The 22,399-nt window shown below is 38.5% G+C and overlaps 1 protein-coding gene across 3 annotated transcripts in view; it reads left to right on the top strand.

Annotated features, from left to right (window-relative positions):
* LOC149156953 (uncharacterized) overlaps positions 1 to 22,399 on the top strand; it is a 446,383-nt gene that overhangs the window by 366,233 nt on the left and 57,751 nt on the right. For all 3 annotated transcript variants that reach the window (XM_089445442.1, XM_089445441.1, XM_089445440.1), the window contains 2 exons: positions 4,407 to 4,510; positions 4,638 to 4,688. In XM_089445442.1, the coding sequence (XP_089301568.1) occupies positions 4,407 to 4,510; positions 4,638 to 4,688 (155 nt within the window). The remainder of the gene's footprint in view (positions 1 to 4,406; positions 4,511 to 4,637; positions 4,689 to 22,399) is intronic.

The raw sequence follows: 22,399 nt of genomic DNA, 5'->3' as shown, positions 1-22,399 counted from the left end.
TTCTTATACTTTTCTCATTGACAAATCAATGGCCGAGATTAAGTCCCTAATCAGTGGCTAAGATTAACTCTAGCTTGATTCATGACTTTTGGACCCTTCTAACATAGGTTTATATTAATTCACATTAATATTTTATTTTCCCTAAGTTTAGACTTGGAGACTCCATTAAAAATATTAATTATTTTAATGTCTCCCAAACTGTTTAGAATTTGCACAAACCATTTCTGGGTATTGGAGATCTCATGTGCTTTAGTCTCTCCAATTTTCATGGCTAGAGCACATCCGATGCTACCTCAAATCAACATTCTGCACTTGGATTTTCAAAAGAGAAACTTCTTCTTTGAGTGTATTATTTCCTTCTCTTTTTTCTTCCATTCTTTGAAGATATTAATTAATTCTTTTTCCTTGTTCTCTTCTACATCTTCTTCATCGTTTTTGTTTGATTATTTGATATGAGGATCCGCGTGATTATCAACATCTTTATCTTGACCTGCATGCTTTTGACCTTCATAGAGATCTTGAATTTTCTCCCAAAGATGTTTGGCAGATGAGAATTGACCAACTTTTGCTTTTACAGTGTCTAGCGAAGTATCAAGGATTAAATTTATGGCTTTTGTATTGTATCTTCCATATTCTTCGGTAGATATGTCTCCAGAGACAATAGAGTCCCATACCTCATATCTATGAGCCTTTAAATAAGCTCCATTCATTCTCCAAATTACAAAGCTTCATTCATTGAACATAGGAATCAGACTAACCAATTTCACTTCATCAGCGGTAATAGACTTGAAATTGTCTCAATACCTAGAACTTCCTTTGATTCTTTTGAATGCTTTACCTCTTTGATTTTCCCATCTTTGGACTTTGAGATCTGCCTTCCAATTATTATGCTACTATTGAAGGAACTTGCTCTGATACCAATTGTTGGAAATACTGTGAGCGGGGTGAATCAACATTTTTTTATCAATTATTATATTTTTAACTTCACAGAGAATTAATTGTTATTAGTATCAGATAATCATAAACATTCATAAACATCATTCAACAATGCAGAACAATAGAGACAGTAGACATATTTTTAGGTGGAAATCCCTCCAGGACAAAAACCATCGAACGCTTCTTAATATTTGTATTTAAAAGATTTACATCAAATTTTTGACTCTAACTGAAGGAGACTCCAACCCCCTGATTTACAGGATCCAACCTCTTGGACGCTCCTATGCCCTGTTTACTAGCTGCAATCGAAAGGATGCTCCAACACCTTAGATTTCAAGCTCCAACCTGACGAATGCTCCAATACCCTGTTTACCCACTACTGATGGACGCTCCAATGCTCTGTGCAAGCTACAACCTACCCTCGCACCACTGTCACCCTGAAGTGTTATCAGGCTCCAACCTGAAGGAGACTCCACTCTCCTGCCTTGCACCACCCTGATCAGCCCATGGACCCCGTTTCATAATTTTCAGACTAGATCCACCTGTGCTTTGAATCAATACATAATAAACTGAAATATAATCACTGCTGCTTTGTATGTATATCACTGTCAAACCCTAGCAAACCCACTACCCAACTCACATCAAACCCTAGTTGTCAATGCCAAACAGGATAATAACCATAGGCCATACCTTTTAGATTGTGACTGTAGATGTGGGTGCACTGAAACTCAAAATGCCCGCCACATGTTATAGCTACAAAATTTGGCTTAAAATCTTTGCTGGACAATACACACACCAACTTCACAACAGTGAGACCACAAATACTTCACACTGATGGTTATTGTACATGAGAAATTTCTGTGTTGTATGGGGTTATATTTACCAATTGGAGTAGACTTAAAATGGGACCACTGTAGCTTCAAATAAGCTCAAACCTTCACTGCCATGGTGAATCTTCAAACCACAATTATATACCTTTGAGTATCTTTGAATGCAAGTGCTTTCACTGTTCAGATCTGATCCTTCAATTATTTTGGCAGGCTTATGATCATGTCAAGCTTTTAAAGTCTTGAGCCCAAAGTGACTTCTCTCCGTAATTGATCCCCTATATGACTCAAGATTTCACTGTGACAAGGCCGAAGCTTTATTGCTTCAATACTTCAATCTTCAGACCACTAGGCCAGCTCAGCAGATGCATACATACAAGTTGCTGATACGTGGCTTAAGTCTGCAAATCATATTTCACTGAAAAAGTTTCCTTGAAATATTTCTTCAGAATTCAACTTCTTTGTTGGCAATTAATTCAGATTCTTGGACTTCTAGAGGAACTGCACTCCGTGCACTTGATTAGATGTATATTATTTCATAGTATTTCAGATTTCGCACTGCTCTAAGGTGGAATTTCGGCCCCTGCTTAGGGCAAGTTTCCCAGGCCAAATTCAAGCTTCATGTGGCCCATTTTCGCACCTGTAGTTAAGGCATATTCAGACCTATTCTCTGAGGTGAATTCAGCCCTGGTTAGGGCATGACTGAAGCATTGTTCTAAGTAAATTTTGGCACAGGTCTGAAGTTTGAAGTTGAGGTACAAAATCAAATCTTGGAGCAGACTTTGGTACTTGTTTGCAGACCTTAACATTTGTTCCAAAGCAGATCATTTGGAAGGAGATCCTAATATTTGTTTTGAAGCAAACATTGAGAGCAGACCTTGGATGTTCTGAAGCAGACTATAATATTTGTTTTGAAGCAGATCTTTGGTGCCTGTCCCATGGTCTGGAGCAGATCTTTGAAGCCTTAAAGCAAAAGCCTTGAAGTAGTTGTGAAGCAAGCCTTTGAAAATGAAAAACTTGAAGAAATTGTGAGGCAGAGTTAGGGCACTTGTATTGATGATTTGATGTACGAATTTTATTGATTGCATATTGGACATGGCAAAAGGACAGTGCTGAAGTTGTTTGAATATTGTTGTATTTGGGTCATTGTCCCTAGTACGGGAGTCCATGAGGTTTTTGTTTTATATTTTATTCTAAAATGTGGCAAGGTGGTGCTAGGGAAGGAAGTTGTAGCTTCCCTTGTAATATAAATATGTTTTCCGTACATATCTTGTGTTTATTTGATGTGATGCTATTGGTTAATGGTTTTGATAATAAATTGCCAGAAAAAGTAAATACTGATTCACTCCCCTCCCCACACCCCCCTTCCTCAGTATTTCCAACAGTAGTAAAGAACTAGAGGCATTCATATTGATGGTAGAAAATAGTGGTTGATTGATATCTTAAAACTTTACACTTACCTAGATTTTGGGAATTGATGGCCTTTTTAATCGGAATTTGATGATATGATTCTTTGTGAGATTGCAATTTTCCATCTTTTAAATTGCATTTTTGAATGTAAAATTAGATTCAGTGCCCTGAAAAAAACCTGTAGCACTCGGATTGTACAGTCTCAACAACTTAGAACTACAATTCCAACAATTTCTGACCAGATTTTGGACAAATTTGATAGAAAAATATACCCGGAAAAAGACCATTACAATTTTCTATCTTTTAAATTGCATTTTTGAATGTAAAACTAGATTCAGTGCCCTAAAAGAACCCTTGAAGTATGGACTCAACAAATTAAAACTATAACTCCAAATTTTTTTGACCAAATATGACTGAAAAATCTACCTAGAAAAAGACCAAAATATCAAACGTGTTTAAACTACACATTTTAGGAAATAACAAAAACCCTAAACAATCCGAAGTGCATGCCTATTGTTTTGTTCAAAGATTTTATACCAAATCTGTTATACCTTTTGTTCTAGTAATACATATGTAAATCTGATGGTACATCCCTTCTATAATCCAATGCAACACAATTTAGGCAATTTAGATGATTATTTAACTTAATCTAGATAAATTATTTTATTACTGTTTATGTTGTCCTGAATACCATGGAACCTTTTTTTTGGGCATAAATTCATCAGACATGCCTACTTTCCTCATTTTAGTCTGATGTAATCTTTCCTGAGTTTTAAGATACTCTTGGATTGTGTTTTTAAGAGACAAAAACAAGCTTACCCACAGCCTCTTGGATTGTGTTTTTAAGAGACAAAAAACAAGCTTACCCACAGCCTCTGACATAATTTAACCAATTCGAGCTCTGAAATCACTGAAATTAGGGAGAATTATAAACTCTCTTAGAGAGTTTCAACCTAAACTATATCAAGGATTTTGTCATATCTAAATCTAGATTAGAAATTTACCATAAACTAGATGAATTATTATCAGAGCAATCAGGGCATCTTAACAGGACATGAATTTCTTGCATGTATTAGCAGAGAAATCAAATAAATTGAATCTCAGGGCTTCCAATCCATCTTTCTGATTCTTATTTATACCGTTTGTAATTTGGCTCGACATATTGATTATTTCTTCATAGCATAAATTTATTCATATATCATCAACATAACTTATATTATGCTTTATATGCAGGCAAGGTTGTTGTAGATGGCCTGGTGTACCAGAAGTATGATTCCAAACCCAGTTTGAATAGCTTTCGCAAATATACGGACCCAACAAAAGGGTCGAAGATAAAGGTGATTTCTTTTTAAATACAGGAATGGAAGTGACAATCTTGACATGAATCTTGATTTATATTGGATTTTAACACCAACTTTCTTCAACTTAACTTAACCATCACCCTCTCCGGCATCATTACCTCAGGAATGTTCTGGGAATGAGCAGAATAAGCCACAAATGTTGAACTTGACAGTGGTACGCATCATGTCACTATTTCATTTCTTGCTTTGTAAGACTTATTTTACGTACAATGCAAATTTAATCGTTAAACTGTTTGTATATTATTAGAATAATATTATTTATTTTATTTTTAATTTTATTTTTTAGAATAAGGTTGAGTTTAATTTTGGGCTGGCTTTAATATTGGACGAAAAAATGATATATCCAACAATGGGACGTTGTCACCATGATTATGTGAGTTTTGGTCGAGCTTAGATGCCCCAGATAGTGTAACCCCCACAATTGGCCCTAACCCTCAACCCCTCGTCATGAGATTTGAACCTAAAACCTGATTGAGATTAAACCTCACAGTATCCTTAAAATAATTTGTATAAACTTAATCTTTCTTATTTTTAAGATCATCATACTTATTCTTAGGATCATTGCAAAGGAATATCAAAGTTATAAAAATTATTCTCATTGACATTTGGGAAGTTCTTGACATGTTTAAAAAAACCTTTGGAGTATATTAGAAGAGTTAAATGTTCCTTTTTGCATTGACAGAGTTGTTGCAATAAGGTTCTGTGGGAATGCCATTGCTAGGTTCAAGAATAATGATTGTTGGTTGAAAGGAATTAATTGTAATATAGGATTTGAAAAATTGTTCCCTGTCTCTTATCTTTTTTGGCATTTAGATTGACAAATTAAGCATGTCATCATCCTTCTCCTTTATGTTGATGATATACTGTTCTTATGGTAAGATGCATGCTTGATTTGAACAAACAACTAAGAATTCTCAAGGATTTGTGTTTTGGCATGGATATCTCAATGAACAGTCACAAAACAAAGGTTATGATAATCAAATCCAATTTGGATATAGCAATAACAACTTAGGAAGTTAATTCATACAAATATCTCAATTTCTACCTTCATCGCAACCTTAATTGGAACAACAACATTGAGATGAGAACTAATGAAAGGTGGGTATCCGATCGATATTTTGGGTGGTAGGGACGGTGCATTAATGACCTCCCCACCCGGGTTTGAATTGCGAGTTATACATGTTTGGGTTGCCATCTGTGGATGCAACAATTGTAATGATATTGTAACTATAATGTAATATTGCGCTTCTTCCAAGGGGGTCGCTCCCCTTTAAAAAAAACTAATGAAGGGTGGAAAAACCATTTTGGTCTTGAGAACAATTACAAAGCCATGGATTTTATGGGGAAAATAATAAATATAAATTCTTGCTTGATGATTTTGTAACTCATCTTATCTCATATGGATATGAAGTTTGGGGCTACAACATCTATAGAAAATCATGGAGGAAGATTGAGCAAATCCATAAGAAACTTATGATTTACAATCCTAAAATAAAATAAAATAAATACACACTATCCTATCCTCATAAACGGTGGTATTTACCCCACTGAGAATATGGATATCATTGAGTATCTAATGTATAAGCATAAGAAAAACTAACATGCAAGGCAAGAGGCTTTTTAAGATTACCTCAAACTCAATCAAAATCGTGTGCAACTTAAGAGGAGTTGGCATAAAGATGGTAGTCCTTGTTGAACCATTGGAGAATAAAGGTGGTCACTTTGCAGAAAATGAGACCATTAAAAATACTATCACATAATGAGATTCTTTGAACTATGTATAACAAATTATCCACATACATAATAAAGATAACCAAATAAGTTTTGACATATAAATAGTAAATATTTGGATCAACACTATTCTTAGTGAACTCCAAGTTTAGTAGGAACTCATCATTATTTGAGTACAAGTGCCTATTTCAACTCATAAAGGGCTTTCTTCATCCTACAAACACGAGCAGAGGGCATTGTTCACATCCATCTAATTCAAACATCACCCAAAACACATTGATAATGCGTGAATGTGATGGATAAAAATACACCTAGTAATTGGAGCAAATGTCTCATCATAATCAACTCCTCCTTTTTGTGAGAAGCTTCTTGCAACAAAGATTCTCTTGTATCTTTTAATACTCCCATCTGTTGTCTATTTGACTTTGTACAACCTTTTAAAATCAATCACTAATAGTCATTGCCTCTCATCATTCCTTCTTCTCATCAACCTTCTCAAAGCTGGAAGGCTCATCTAACTTCTCACTAAAATGTACAAGTACTACATGCTTAGTCTACAAGCTATAAATACCACTCTCTTACACACCTCTACTCAAGTTCTCAAAATTGTCGTCCTTCAAATGGAACTCTACAAGAAACTAAAAGAAAAATTATTTTCTTCAATCCAGGAACAAATAAAAGTTTGTTCAACTCAAGACGTTACCTAAAAGCACCTAGAATAAAATGGAGCTCAATCCTTTTTGGAAAATCAGTAAGGCAAAAAGATTTTCTTATACTTGATAATTACTTGTGATTTTTTTATCTTTTAGTTCATCAAGCAATTACCGAAAAGAATAACACAAGGACAACAGATGTAGGCGGATAGCCAGGGAAAGCCCCCCCCTATCAGGGGGAAAACCCACTCAACAATTCTTCCTTCAATAGTTTCTCAAGATAATCCAAGACTCTTTGACCTAGAAAAAGACTTCCTCCACACCAAGTCAACTCTCAATCATTCTTGCAGATGATAACCCTTCAAAAGCAACTTCGACCTAGCAGCATCAAAATGTAGTAGCAACTTTGGCCTAGCAGCATCAACATGTAGTTGTTGGAATTTGTAAGTCTGACACGTTAGAAACCCTTCATGTACTTTACTGATTTATTCCTACCTACTTGTTCTGTTAATTAACAATTTATTTACCATGTAAATATTGGAAATAAATACACATACATGCTCAACACATTATAGATCATCGACTGAAGGAAACAGAAACAAGCACACAAGTGACACCAATTGTTTTTGGACCAATGTCCCCGGAAAAACCCAATGCGAGAAGACCGGTGCAGCTATCTAAGGGTTTGATTTATTAAGCAGTTTTAGAATACAATCTAGGTGCCAAATCCGGCTCACCCAACAAAGAAAAATCTTGGCAGTACTACCTCTCTATTCGGAAGCAGATATTCCGTCTGAAACCTTGGATAAACACACTGGTAGTTCCACAGCTCCAATCTACCCCATGAAACCCCAGCGTTAGCCTCTAGGATTGCTTTAGCTCTTTCTGGCCTAGCATTAGCCCAAAGTCACTCTGGCTTGGCCTGCGTCAGCCTTTGGAGGCACTGTGTCAGTATTTTGGCCCTCTGCATCACTCATGTTGGCCCTTTAAGTCACTGCGTAGCTCGTGGCTACCTCTGCGTGAACACTGGCTGGCTCTATGTGAACCCTTGGCTGGTTCTATGTCCCTCTCTCCGACTACTGTGTTGATCCTCTTGGTGCTATCTCTACCTCTCTGCTTCTGTATTCACTATCCCTTAGCTGCAACTTTGATCACTCTCTCAACTTTCTCAGCAAACCCAGCCCCAAAAAGTCGAAATCTTGATCTCTTGGTGTGTTCTCCAAGTGACCCTCAAGCCTCCTCTTATACTTTTCTCGTTGACAAATCAACGGCCGAGATTAAGTCCCTAATCAACAGCTAAGATTAGATCTGGCTTGATCCATGACTTTTGGACCATTCTAACACAGTTTTATATTAATTCACATTGATATTTTATTTTCCCTAAGTTTAGACTTAGGGACTCCATTAAAAATATTAATTATTTTAATATCTCCCAAATTGTTTAGAATATGCCCAAACCTTTTCTGGGTATTAGAGATCTCATGTGCCTTAGCCTCTCCGCCAATTTTCGTGGCTAGAGCACATTCGATGCTACCACAAATCAACAGTAGTAGCAGCTTCGACCTAGTAACAACAACAACAACACCTTCGACTAGACTAGGAAAACTTTGATCTCACTTGATACACTTCAGGAATGAGAGAGAGGTGGCCCAAAATTTCGATCTAGATGTCTTCTATCTGTGAAAATTCAAGAACCCTCGAATCCCTACTGCAGCAACCGATTAAGTTTCTCTTATTTGTCAATTATTGAACAAATTATTTACTGTTTCCTATAGCAAACACCGAAACTAATATACTGCAGCCGTCACCATTTAAATAAAATGTGGAAACAGGAATCTGAGCAAGAAAGAAATACACAACACATCTACACAGTTATTTTTGGACAAATGTCCTCGGAAAAACCTAGTGTGGGAAAACCGATGCAACGCCCGAGGGTTTTATTATTAAGAAACAGTTTTTTAATACAATCTTTGGATGCCTTGCTGGCTATCCAGTACAGATAATATCACTGACAGAAGAATAGTGAGAAATACCTCACACTATCACAGGCGATCCCGACTAATCCGGCCACAGAGTGGCTTGTCCCTTGCTACCTCTGCGCAGTCACTGCATCAACCCAGCATCACAGCGTCTAGGGACAATGTCACTCCTTCTATTGATCGATTTGCCTCCTAGAGACTTCGATTTTGACCTCTCGATCTCACACCCCGGCTTCCAGCTTCAGAAATCGATCCCTTCAGCAAAAATACGGATCTCCTCAAGGCTTTGTGCTACCTCTGTGTCAGCTTATACTGCCTCTCTTGGATCTCTCTCTGCCTTCTTTGCTAAGTATTCCTGAATTAGGGGAAATATCCAAACAGAATTATCCTTGCCCCTCACTGCAAAAGATCACTTCGAATTTCTCTCCCTGACAATTGTTGTGCTTCAGAAATTCGATCTTCTGATCTCCTCTTGATGTATCTTCCAAATGGGAATCGATGTCCTTCTTATAATCCTCCAGTTGAGAACCAACGATCTAGTTTAGATTCTAATCAATGGCTTAGATCATTTGGACTCGATCTCCTTCTTCTTCTAGAAGCTTCACCCATAGTTAGATTAATACCCTTTAATTATTTTAATTTCCTATGTTTAGACTTAGGGACCCTTATTTTAATAAAACTGTCTCCAGGTGGAATTTCCCAAAATGATTCTGGGTATTATGGAATACATGTGTCCAAACCTCCCTGCAAATATTGACGCTTAGAGCACATCCGATGCTACTAGAAATCAACACAATCATCCTTGAAAAACTCACACTCCTTTCTAGCTCTCCTTCCAGCGCTTTTCCAAATTTGAATTTCCCAGCTTCTAGCTTCAGATATTGAACTATGTGTGAGAGAGTGAATTTATCCAAATGGGTTTGAATTGCCTTGTATATATAGCCTTCCAGTGAGGTCAAATTACCCTTCTTGAGGCCAACTTGGTGTGAAGGAGACTAAATTCATTTTTGACTCAAAAGTAATTCTTTTTACATGATTCGAAAGCCCAAGAAGGGTCTTTTTTAATGTACATTGACTCTAATGTCTCAGAATAAATCCTAGAAGTCCTCAATGGGGATTTTGGCCTAAAACATGATGACTCAAGCATGAAACCCATGCTTTAATAAGTCATAATAATAATAATAATAATATTTTCTTCATTCTTTTGATAAGTACATTTCATTGTGACTCAAGCACATTTATGAAGACTGAACCTAGTTACATATTTCAACACTCCCTCTTAACTAGGGAGTTATTCATAAGTACAAGTACAAGGAAGATCTTAGAACACATGAGCCATGAAGAATTTAGGCACCGTAATGCCATGGACTAGATTCCTGATCAGTGCAATCTATCCAAGGTCTCTCAACAATTTAGGCACTGCAATGCCATGGACTAGATTCCTGACCAAGGTAATCTATTCGAGTGGGACTAAGATGGACTAAACCTTTCACGCTCTTTAGGTACCATCAAGTTTGCTTACTAACCATCAACCTAGGGATCTAGGTGCGTATCTGAGGCTAGAGCTCCATGACCAACGCCACCCTCCCTACTTTGGGAATTAGACATCAACACAAAGTGTCAGCTAGATGTCCTCCCAGGCAATGTGTCTTACACACAAAGCCTCAACACTCTCAATTATTCCAATCAATAACAAATCCTCCCCGATCGAACAGATCAGTAACAAATCTCTCCAATCAAACTGATTGACAACACTAAGCATGTAAAACATGCTATTGAACTTCCAAGAGATTTACCTGTACAAACACAACCCCAATCGGTAACAAACTTTCAAATGTACATAAATAGATACAAGCCTCTAGGGTCTTCCAAACAACTAGATGTTGCTTCTCAATTTATCACAGTGGGACTTTCAAACGAATCTTGACAAAATATTCCTCAATCATACATTTTCCTTTCCTACTTCACATGCAACAACATATTCTACAAGTAGATCTGGTTTTTCGTATCTCAGCAGCCCCTCAAAATACATTCTCCAATTTTTTTCTCTCGCTCATGGCGTTCACTAAGACTTACGGTTGTTAGTCCTGCTCTAGTGCATGATATACCCTTCTGAAACATATTGCAAACCCTAGAAGCAATTCAAACAAATATAGATCTACAATGTATCTAACAACTTTAGAAATCATATGTTAGACTTCCTACTAGAATTTAGTGTGAAACCCTAGATTTCATGCATGAGCTCAATCAAAACCAATTACAACTCAATTCAAAGTAACAATATGACTAGATTCCATAGTTTTTAAAACTGGAACCGGTGACCGGACCTGTCCACCTAATGAACCGGTTTACCGACCGGAACCGGTCTAACCGGGACTGGTTTGGTCTAAACAAACCGGTTTTTAAAAAATACATTAAATAATTAATTTTTAATGAAACAAAACTATTTTTAAGATGTAAAACCATGATTCCAAGCCAATAGAGACAAAATATGCAAATTTTGCTCATTTATATACTATGTAAAGGTGAATATATCAAAATGGCACCGAGTGCAATACATATCAATCACAAAATAGAAAAATACATAAGAAATGAGGCTCTAAATGGCCTATAAAGTCCAAAAACAATGCTGCAAGCTATGAGGCCATTGGCCTACTACAAGTCTACAGTGTACACATGATCAATTATCAAGTTCATCACCACTACTAGACATAGGATCATCATCAGGAGCTAGATAGACATCATCTGGTTCAGAGTCTGAGGATGCCTCAGCCTGATCTGCAACCTCAGTATCAATGCCACCAATGACAATAGAAGTGGACCTAATGGAAGCACGAGTTTGTCGACCTGCATGACTAGTGCCTTCCATTGGTTCTTTGCCTTTCCTTGATGCCGCTACTAATCCTCGTTCTGATGCCACCACATAATCTTCGTCATCCCTCGCTAAAGCCATGTCGATATCAAAATCAGCCTCAAACACAGGTTCTTCAGTCTCCTCCACCCATTCTGATGTTGGATCAATATCGTCCAACACAATGGGATCTAGATCAGGAGCTTTGCTCATCATTTGGAGCTCCGATTGCATTTATTGTTTACCCCCAAATCATGAAATCCTGAAAACCATTAAGTCTGCTGAATTTTGAGTGAAATCTAAAATTCTAGTTTCTCCATATGAAATCCAATGAGGTCAAAACCACTCTCAAACATCCTGAGTCATTTCATGGTAATGTTAAAAATTTAAGTAAAAGGATGAAAATGAAAATTAAAGGAAATGTCACTTTTACTTTAAGAATTTAACATTACCATTAATTGCCAACATTGTTAGGGTTGAAACACCCTTAGTTTCCCCCCAAAACCCTTGAAACACAGTAAAAAATATGCTTTTTTAACTTTACAGTGGGCGTGCCTAAAACCGACCGGTTTAGGATGGAACCGGCCGATTTGATACAAATCAGTCGGTTCCGTCCGACCGGCTGGTTTTCACCGGTTAAGGCAAAAAAATGGAGAAATGGGCATTCAAACCGGGTTTTTTGGCCTGTTTAGACTGGCAGGCTTGCTAACCGACCGGTTAGACCGGTAACCGGTTTTTAAAAACGGTTTTTAAAACTATGGATTCCACTTAGGTTTGTTGTAAACCCTAGATTTTACTAATTCTCAACAACCACAATGCAAATACAAATTCAAATTTTATCAACTTTTCATAAATCCCAGATTATCACTGTTGGCATTATGATACAGGTTTTGTCCTTGATGGCAACTCACACAAATGACAGTTCACAGTGAAACAAGTTATCAACAAAGGATTATAGATCAAACTCCAGAGATTGAAGAAAGAGAGGTATATGTTGGTTCACTTTGTCAAAGTAGCGTATACATGTGGGAACACAGAACAAAAAAGCGTATACGTATACACGCACTTTCACAGAAGGAAAAGCGCGTATGGGATGGAAAATCAAGGTATTGGTCTAAGGTATTTGGTCTGTGGTATTGACCATAGGTATTTGGTCCAAGGTATTGGTCCTAAGTGGTTTTGGTCCAAGGTATTGGTCCTAAGTGTTTTTGGTCCAAGGTATTGACAAAGGGCCTAAAGCTATATAAGGAGGAGAATCTCATAAGGCCAAGAGTGCAAGCAATAAGATTCTAAGGAATGCTTCTATCTGAAGTATATTTTATGTTGTAGGGTTATGTTTGGGACTAGATCTAAAATATTTATGTGCACCTTGAGTTCAATATTGGATCAGGATCATGAGAACTGAAATGACTTATTCTTGAATGATCTGATATTGGTTGAGACTAGATCTGATGTTTTGAGCCTATTTTATGCGTTATCTATCATGATTTGGGTTTGTCTGAAGTTTGGAATTGCAGCAAAGTTTTGAGTCAATATTTGCATATCTGTACGCAGGCAGGTTCGTCTTGGCCAAAGAGCGTATACACACAAGTTTTGTTCTTTCAAGTAGCGTATACAAAAGAAAATCTTCTCTTTCAGATCTGACTGATCTATCCGATCAAATTTTTTTGTTTCATTGTTGTCTGTCAATGAAGTCTTCTTAGATCTGAATGTAAAACTGAATGCATAAGGAGGCTGGCATTTGATTGATTAAGTGATCTCTATCCTGCCTGTGTAAAGCTCTGTAAATTGATAGTAGATATTCAGTGTATTGCTGGTTGGTACAGGCTTTATTCAAAAGTTTATGTTTGCAGTAGTTTTGAAGGTATACGCAGGTTTAATTAATGGAAGTAGCATATACATGCAGTTTGGGTTCAGCCAAGTAGCGTATACACTCTAATGCATGATTTTTTTTTGAGTTTACCGCTGGTTCTAAATGATGATGCAGGATTCTAGGTTCAACACAGCGTTCTGGTGTCAGTGATCTGATTTCTTAGATTAACTAAATGTTGATTGATGCAGTTTAAGTTTAAAAAGTTTTTTGATGGGTCCAGTATGAAAATTGGATGAAACATGGCCTTCAGATTGTGGTGTTGTGATCCAGGAGTATCCAGTCTGAAAATTCATGAAACGTGGTCCCTGGAGGAAGAAAGAAGGTCGTATCCTTCTATAGGTTGGTGCCTACGTACTAGTAATCATATTGGCTAGTACAAGATCTAGGGGGTTGCAGCTCCCTTCCAGTAGAAGCTAGAAAACGAGAGAAGGTTGTAGCCTTCTGCAGGTGGGTGCCTACATACTAGTATGACTCTGCACCAGTACAAGATTTTAAACATATTTTCTTATTATTAAAAGAAGACAAAGACGACGACAGCATGTGGTTTTAACTTTTTACCCACATTGGGTTTCCACCTTAAATTTTGGTGTTCATGTGTGTTTCTTATGTGTGATGCTTTATTCTACTTTTACTGCATTGTCTAATAAGTTACTGATGTATTGGTTTAAGATCAACACATGATAAATTGTCTAAATCACAAGTTCTCTGGATATACGCTAGTTTCTTTAATCACAGTTGCATGTACCCGCTAGTTCACTTCACTGAAGTAGCGTATATAAAGCTGTTTGGGAAATATTATTGATCTGCTAGTATTGATTCACCCCCCTCTTAGTATTATTTCCAACAATTGGTATCAGAGCCAGGTTCTTCAGAAGAAGATTGATCGCTTGAAGGGAGATCCATCAAGATGAATAATCACGAAAGCATGGGATCCATCAAACCGCCAATCTTCGATGGGAGCAACTTTGTTTATTGGAAAATAAGAACCACAACCTATCTACAATCTCTTGGAACAGATGTCTGGGAAATTGTGGAAGGAGGATATACATTTCCAATAGCAATTCCTACAGACACGGCAGGTAAAAATCAATATGAAACCAATGCCAAAGTTGTCAATATTTTATTGGGAAGTTTGTCACAATCAGAGTTTGTCAAAGTCATGCAGCTCAAATCAGCCAAAGAGATATGGGACAAAATCGTTCAGAGCTATGAAGGAGACTCTCAGGTAAAACGTGCTAAGCTTCAAACTCTCAGAATTCAATATGAAACTCTTAAGATGCATAGTGATGAGAGTATAGCTAGTTACTTCTTACGTATAGATGAGGTTGTTAATTGTATGAAGAATTTGGGTGAAGAAATAAAGGAAGTTACCTTAGTTGTGAAAATTTTGAGATCCTTGTCTGCCAAATTTGAATCAAAAGTGTCTGCCATAGAAGAAAAACAAGATCTGCAGAATATCACTATGACACAGCTTCACGGAATCCTAACTGATTTTGAGATGAGAAAAGGAGGTCCATCAGATATGAGAGAAGCCGCATTTAAAGCTTCAGCAAAAGGAAAAGAAAAGGAAGAACACAATGAATTAGGACACATTTCAGAAGAAGAAGATGAGGTAAATTTTGTCAAGAAGCTTCAACGGGGTTCTGGAAGGTTTAGAGGTAAGCTACCTTTCAAATGCTTTGCTTGTGGCAGAGTCGGTCATTATGCTGCCATATGTCTTCATAAAGATAAATATGAGAAAAAGAAAGGAATATGCAAAAGGAAATAGGAAACAAGTTGTGAATAAAAGGAGTTACTATACTCATGAAGATAGCAATGGTTTATCTAATAGTGATGAAGATGAAACTGGACAAGATTATAGACTTCTCATGGCTTATGATGGCGATGATTTTTGGGATAGTTTAGAAGAGGATAGTGATGGTTTATCTAATAGTGATGATTATAGACTTCTCATAGCTTATAACTATGATAATTTTTGGGATGCTTTAGAAGAGGAAAACTTTCATGAAGAAATCTCTAAACTCAAAATATGTTTAGAAGAAAAGAATATGATCATAGATACCTTGACATACCAACTTGCTGAAAAATAAAAACACAATGAAAAACTAGAATGTGAAATTGTGGGTCTAAGAAAAGATCTTGAGAAAACAAAATCTCTCAATCTTAGATTTGCTAAAGGATCAGAAACTTTAAATGAAATTATCAAAGTTTAGCGTTCTCCTCTAATAAAGACAGGTCTTGGATACACTGAAGAAGCATCTCAATCACAGAAGTCGTCAACCTCCACCAAAAGCTATCTTGATGCAACAAAGACCAGTGAACAGTATGACAATCGTCAACAAAGGCATAAAGTTGATCACCAGGTAAATCATACTCAATTTGCTCCAAGGATGAATATCAATAGAAGCCACAACCAACCTTAGGCAAATCATACTCAATTTTCTTCAAAGATGAATATCAATAGAAACTTCAATCAATAGGTAAATAGATTCGATAGTCGCAGAAACTTCTTTAATGGGTAATGTTTTTCATGTCATAATTTTGGGCACAAAGCTGTTTAATGCGTTGCTACAAAACCATCATGACTAGAGAAGCACGAAATCAAAGGAATGTAACAAGGATCAAGAGAAGTTCCTATAATAACTTTTTTCCTCTTGAAAATGAAATAGAATGCTCAATCTGTAACAACTTTGGTCATGAAGAGTCTGAATGCAGGAGCAAATTATGGAAAACACCTCAGAAGGAGCAAATGCCATTAAATCCCATATTAATTTTTGGTATGTTCTATGCTAGATCAATTTATTTAAATTTTCACAGTTAGCAATCACATCAGCATTACGATAAACTGCAGATAGAACATAAATATAATATGCAAAAGACAAGCCAAGACAAGAGGACACAAGATATGGCGCAAGCCAGGGACAAACCCCACAATGTGTGGGGAAACCCTTTGATCAAATCTTCTTTTATCTTCAAAGTTCAGCAGAGAAAGAGAGAGAGAGAGAGTACAATTACAATAGAAGTCAACAGTTTGACTTGTCTAGATCTAAGCATAGATCATCTTCTATAACAATGAGATTAGTTGAAGACATTCTGCTTCAACTGATTCTCCAAGGTGACTCCTTCACCTATCATCGTGCTGCATCTAGTTCTCTTGTTTACCACTCATACTGCACCATACTTCACTAATCACGTTGCTGATGTCCATGATCTTATCCATCATCATGCTGCCCTTCATGTCCATGATCATCATTCATCATCATGCTGCCCATACTAATGTGCATCATCATCATGTTGCTGCCTTGACAGATGGCATTCAATCACTGTTGTTCATTGTGATAGGGCTACTACAGGTAAGCCATTTTATCACTGTAGATTATGCTTAGAGTGTAGTAAACACAGTCATCACTTAAATACTCTCCAACATGATCACATCAATGCTAAGATTGAGATAGCAACTACAGGATTACTATGATCTCAATTAGACCCAGAGAGTGAGGATAGTAAGGGCACAAAAACACTTATGTATATGCCGAGATTAATAGCACAGACTTCATGCTAATGTTGTAACCTTATCCGTTGTCCTTTCTCCTTCATCCATCCATGATCTACAAAGTATGAGATCTGAGATTCATCTAGACTGCACCTACAGGTATGCTGAGAATGGAACCTACACCAAACCTTAGTTAATGCTGCGTCCTCATCGAATTAGATCATGTACCTGAGATTTTGCCATGATTGCACCTAATGCCCAACCAAGGTTCAGTCAAGCCCTAATGTGAATCTTCTTCTGTTTGCGGATATGAGAAGTCCGTCTCTCCTTAACTGCGTATACCTATAACTGCTCTTCAAAACATCAAAAGTATTTGAGTTCGTATGACTGTCTCCATGACTACACATAGGGTCTTACTGTGGCTTCATTAACTGTGTATAAAGGTTTCCATGGACAACGTAATGCTGTGCATATTGCCTTCATTATAGTGTATGGACAGCGTAATGTTGTGCGTATATATTGCCTTCATTACAACGTATGAGCTGCGTGATGCTATGCGTATATACAAATGTGGAATGGCAAAGAGGAGTGCGAGGTTTAGATGCATGAACAGGTCTTTTTGACTTGACCCATTGACTGCGTTTAGATCTTCATAAGCCTGCGGCTCCTCTTCCATATTGGACTGCATTCCTCATCATGTACAGTGTGTAATCCATCATGAACAGCGTGTGAACTGAGTATAATCTCCAGCGTAAGAATGTGTTCTCATACTCTAGGTGATTTCATTACAAGACTGCGTTCAGATGTTTAGGGCTTCTTGAACAGTGTGTAAGCTAGGGCATCTTTCACGTATGAGTTGGGGCATCATCCAATATATCTTCTTGTGTGTCTCTCCATCACCAAAAACCCAAGACGTGGTGAGGAGGAGATCACATGAAGAGTGTGTCTAAAAGACTTCACATCCTCTCTTATTTATACTAAAAGCGTAAGGTTGAATAGACATGACGTTTTGGCTTCTAGAGCCTACATAAGAGCTGGTCGGCTTGATAATAATTACATAAACAAAATAAATTCATATCTCCATAAATACTTATCGGAATCGGATGATCTTTGGATCAATCCTACACCTCTCGATGAGAGGGATCCAATAAAATTATCAGCTGCCATAAATAAGCTGACCCACATGGAGTTTTGCCCTAGTTGCCAATTTAACACTCCCTCTCAACTAGGGGGAACTCCATCTGCTGATCCATATGTCCGACTGTACTATCTCTGCCATCAGTGCCCTGCACTGCTCTGCCCATCTTTGCTCAGCTCTGCTGGCTCTGCTCTACTCTACTCAGCTCTGCTGGCTTTGCTTAGCTCTGCTCAGCTCTGCTGGCTCTGCTAGCTCTGCTCTGCTCAGCTCTGTTGGCTCTGCTAGCTCTGCTCTGCTTTGCTCAGCTCTGCTGGCTCTACTCTGCTCTGCTCAGCTCTGCTGGCTCTGCTAGCTCTGCTCTGCTAGCTCTGTTGGCTCTGCTAGCTCTGCTCTGCTGGCTCTGCTGAACTATGAAGAAGAAGAATTGATCGAGAATGTCTCATACCATTCTCCACTGACCCGAAGTCAGACTCAGAGTGCGTACCACTGGTCCCAGACCAGTCTCAACTGACCCAAAGTCAGCGTCATAGTATGTACCACTCTCACTGGTTCCAGACCAGTCCTGCACTGACACGAAGTCAGTCTCGGAGTATGTACCACTGGTCCCAGACCAGTCTCAGCCGACCCGAAGTCAGCGTCATAGTATGTACAACTCCTACCACTGGGCCCAGACCAATACTATTGATCCCAGATCAATGGAGGACATCCTAGCATAGGGAGTACGGTAGATACAACGATGCGTCCATCGGTACTACTATGGTCCCTAACTTCATTTCCCTGCTCATTGATCAGATGAGAGGTACTTCCCATGAGTCCCAGACTGCATGGGTAGGATGCCTCGACAGGAGAACTTAATCAATCCTGTCCTCACAGGAGAACACATCAATCCTGCTACAATTGCCATGGAGAACACATCAATCCAGGCCGCCATGGAGAACACATCAATCTAGGCCTCACAGGAGAACACATCAATCCTGCTACACAGGAGAGCAAATCATCCTGTTCCACAAGAGGGCGAATCATCTTGTCCCACAAGAGAGCAAATCATCTTGTTCCAGTGCGCACCACCAGGGGAGGGTGAGTCACCCTGTGGTCGTATGTTTCTCCAGTAGATTCTGTAAGCCCCACAGAGCTCCCATAGCTCAATGTATGCAACATGCAGGACCCTTTTACAAAGGTCTCTTGATGACTCCAAGTCATTCGGGAAAATCACAAATTTGATCTTTCCCCTGGGGCTTTAGCGATCTGTATATCATCTTAGTGCGATGGAGCCTCCTTGCTCATCGACTTTCCGTATCCTAGATAAGGCAGTATCTGATGTCTGTCCGCTGGAGCAATTGTCGAATACAGGATTACTCAATGATCGAAAACAGCTAAGAAATTCCGCAACCATGCAGCTTCATACATGATCATACTCGTAGCCATGTATTCGGTCTTGGCGGTGCTTATAGTGACCGACTTCTGCTTCCTGCATCAAAGCAGAATCCAACGAGAACCAACACTGAAAAGTGCTCTAGTGATCCTCCACACTGCCTGCCCACTCATCATTCGAATAATCATGTGGTTTCATATTTTCGGCAAGGTATCTCAATCCATGAGAGATTGTGCCCCTGAAGATATCCCAGAAGATTCTTGGTACCAATCCAGTGAGGCTCAACCAAATATGAGCTCACCATGCTAACTGCAACACATATGTTCGAATGGAGGTTCTCCAAGAACATCAATGCGAATGAGTTTATGAAACTCAAAGGCATTTCCCAAATCTGGTCCGACATCATTACCATATAACTTCTAAAAGTTAAGATCCTCGAGGCAGTCACAAGCTTGCAGCTTATCTTCCCACATTCCGAATCCAACTCCCTCTGTCTCCTATAAATGAGAGGGTTTGCACCTGTCAGACATAGGTGCTGGTACGAGAGGTTTATCATCCACAACCTTCGAGTAATGGTTTGGATCGGTTTCACTCCTAGTGAATCTCAGCTGCATTAGACAGCTATCAATCCTCTCATACTATACCCGAGGTGTTTTTCTTCAAGCCATAGAGGGCTTTCTTCCAGCTGTATACATGAGATTCCTTGATCATGATTCTCAAACTCCTTGGGTTGTTCCAAACCTGTGAACCTGCTGCATGAGGGGAATGGTCCCCTTATAATATTTTCCTTCGGTACATTTCAGACATGTACCTTCATGCTTCTTTTTGAATTCAGGCATCCTAGTCACCATCTGTCTCACAGACCTCCGGTGCTGAGTCAATGGACATGGTCCCCAGTGGACTTCCTGCAACTTGATACAACCCTGAACTCAAAAACATCTTTAAAAGATCTATTTTCAAACACGTACCTTTCCATCGATAAGTGCCACCTTGTAACCTTTGACTTCCATTTCCGAGATGGACATCAGGTTCAATCAGGTACATAAAAGAGATTTTGGGGTTCCTTGCTTTCGTGGAAGAGTCGACCATTGTCTTTGATGACCCGCATCTCTGTCATTCGAGCACTCCTTCGCATAAGGGCCGAACTCATAACCAAGACATCTACCTTTCCTGCCATCAGAAGTTTTGTTGCGCCATTCTAATAACATTCTCTGCTTCAACTTCACCCTAGGTGAATTATGAGGAACCCATTGATCCTTTTGTCTTGTCCCAACTGTATTTGGTGATTGCTCTTTCACTCTTTCTTGGGCATTGTCTTCACCTCAGCTCTGATACCATGTTAATTTTTGGTATGTTCTATGCTAGAGCAATTTATTTAAATTTTCACAGTTAGCAATCACATCAGCATTACGATAAACTGCAGATAGAACATAAATATAATATGCAGAAGACAAGCCAAGACAAGAGGACACAAGATATGGCGCAAGCCAGGGACAAACCCCACAATGTGTGGGGAAACCCTTTGATCAAATCTTCTTTTATCTTCAAAGTTCAGCAGAGAAAGAGAGAGAGAGAGAGAGTACAATTACAACAGAAGTCAACACTTTGACTTGTCTAGATCTAAGCATAGATCATCTTCTATAACAATGAGATCAGTTGAAGACATTCTGCTTCAACTGATTCTCCAAGGTGACTCCTTCACCTATCATCGTGCTGCATCTGGTTCTCTTGCTGTACCACTCATACTGCACCATACTTCACTAATCACGTTGCTCATGTCCATGATCTTATCCATCATCATGCTGCCCTTCATGTCCATGATCATCATTCATCATCATGCTGCCCATACTAATGTGCATCATCATCATGTTGCTGCCTTGACAGATGGCATTCTATCATTGTTGTTCATTGTGATAGGGCTGCTACAGGTAAGCCATTTTATCACTGTAGATTATGCTTAGAGTGTAGTAAACACAGTCATCACTTAAATACTCTCCAACATGATCACATCAATGCTAAGATTGAGATGGCAACTACAAGATTACTATGATCTCAATTAGACCCAGACAGTGAGGATAGTAAGGGCACAAAAACACTTATGTATATGCCGAGATTAATAGCACAGACTTCATGCTAATGTTGTAACCTTATCCGCAGTCCTTTCTCCTTCATCCATCCATGATCTACAAAGTATGAGATCTGAGATTCATCTAGACTGCACCTACAGGTATGCTGAGAATGGAACCTACACCAGACCTTAGTTAATGCTGCGTCCTCATCGAATTAGATCATGTACCTGAGATTTTTCCATGACTGCACCTAATGCCCAACCGAGGTGCAGTCAAGCCCTAATGTGAATCTTCTTCTGTTTGCGGATATGAGAAGTCCGTCTCTCCTTAACTGCGTATACCTGTAACTGCTCTTCAAAACATCAAAAGTATTTGAGTTCGTATGACTGTCTCCATGACTGCACATAGGGTCTTACTGTGGCTTCATTAACTGTGTATAAAGGTTTCCATGGACAACGTAATGCTGTGCGTATTGCCTTCATTATAGTGTATGGACAGCGTAATGTTGTGCGTATATATTGCCTTCATTACAACGTATGAGCTGCGTGATGCTATGCGTATATACAAATGTGGAATGGCAGAGAGGAGTGCGAGGTTTAGATGCATGAACAGGTCTTGTTGACTTGACCCATTGACTGCGTTTAGATCTTCATAAGCCTGCGGCTCCTCTTCCATATTGGATTGCGGTTATGACAACAGCTTCTTC

This window comes from Pinus tabuliformis, chromosome 9 (assembly GCF_031772625.1).
Source record: "Pinus tabuliformis cultivar Carrire ecotype Pingquan chromosome 9, CPIR1, whole genome shotgun sequence".
Lineage (NCBI taxonomy): Eukaryota > Viridiplantae > Streptophyta > Pinopsida > Pinales > Pinaceae > Pinus > Pinus tabuliformis.
The sequence above is the reverse complement of the archived record's forward strand: the minus strand, read 5'-3'. Positions and strand labels throughout refer to the sequence as shown.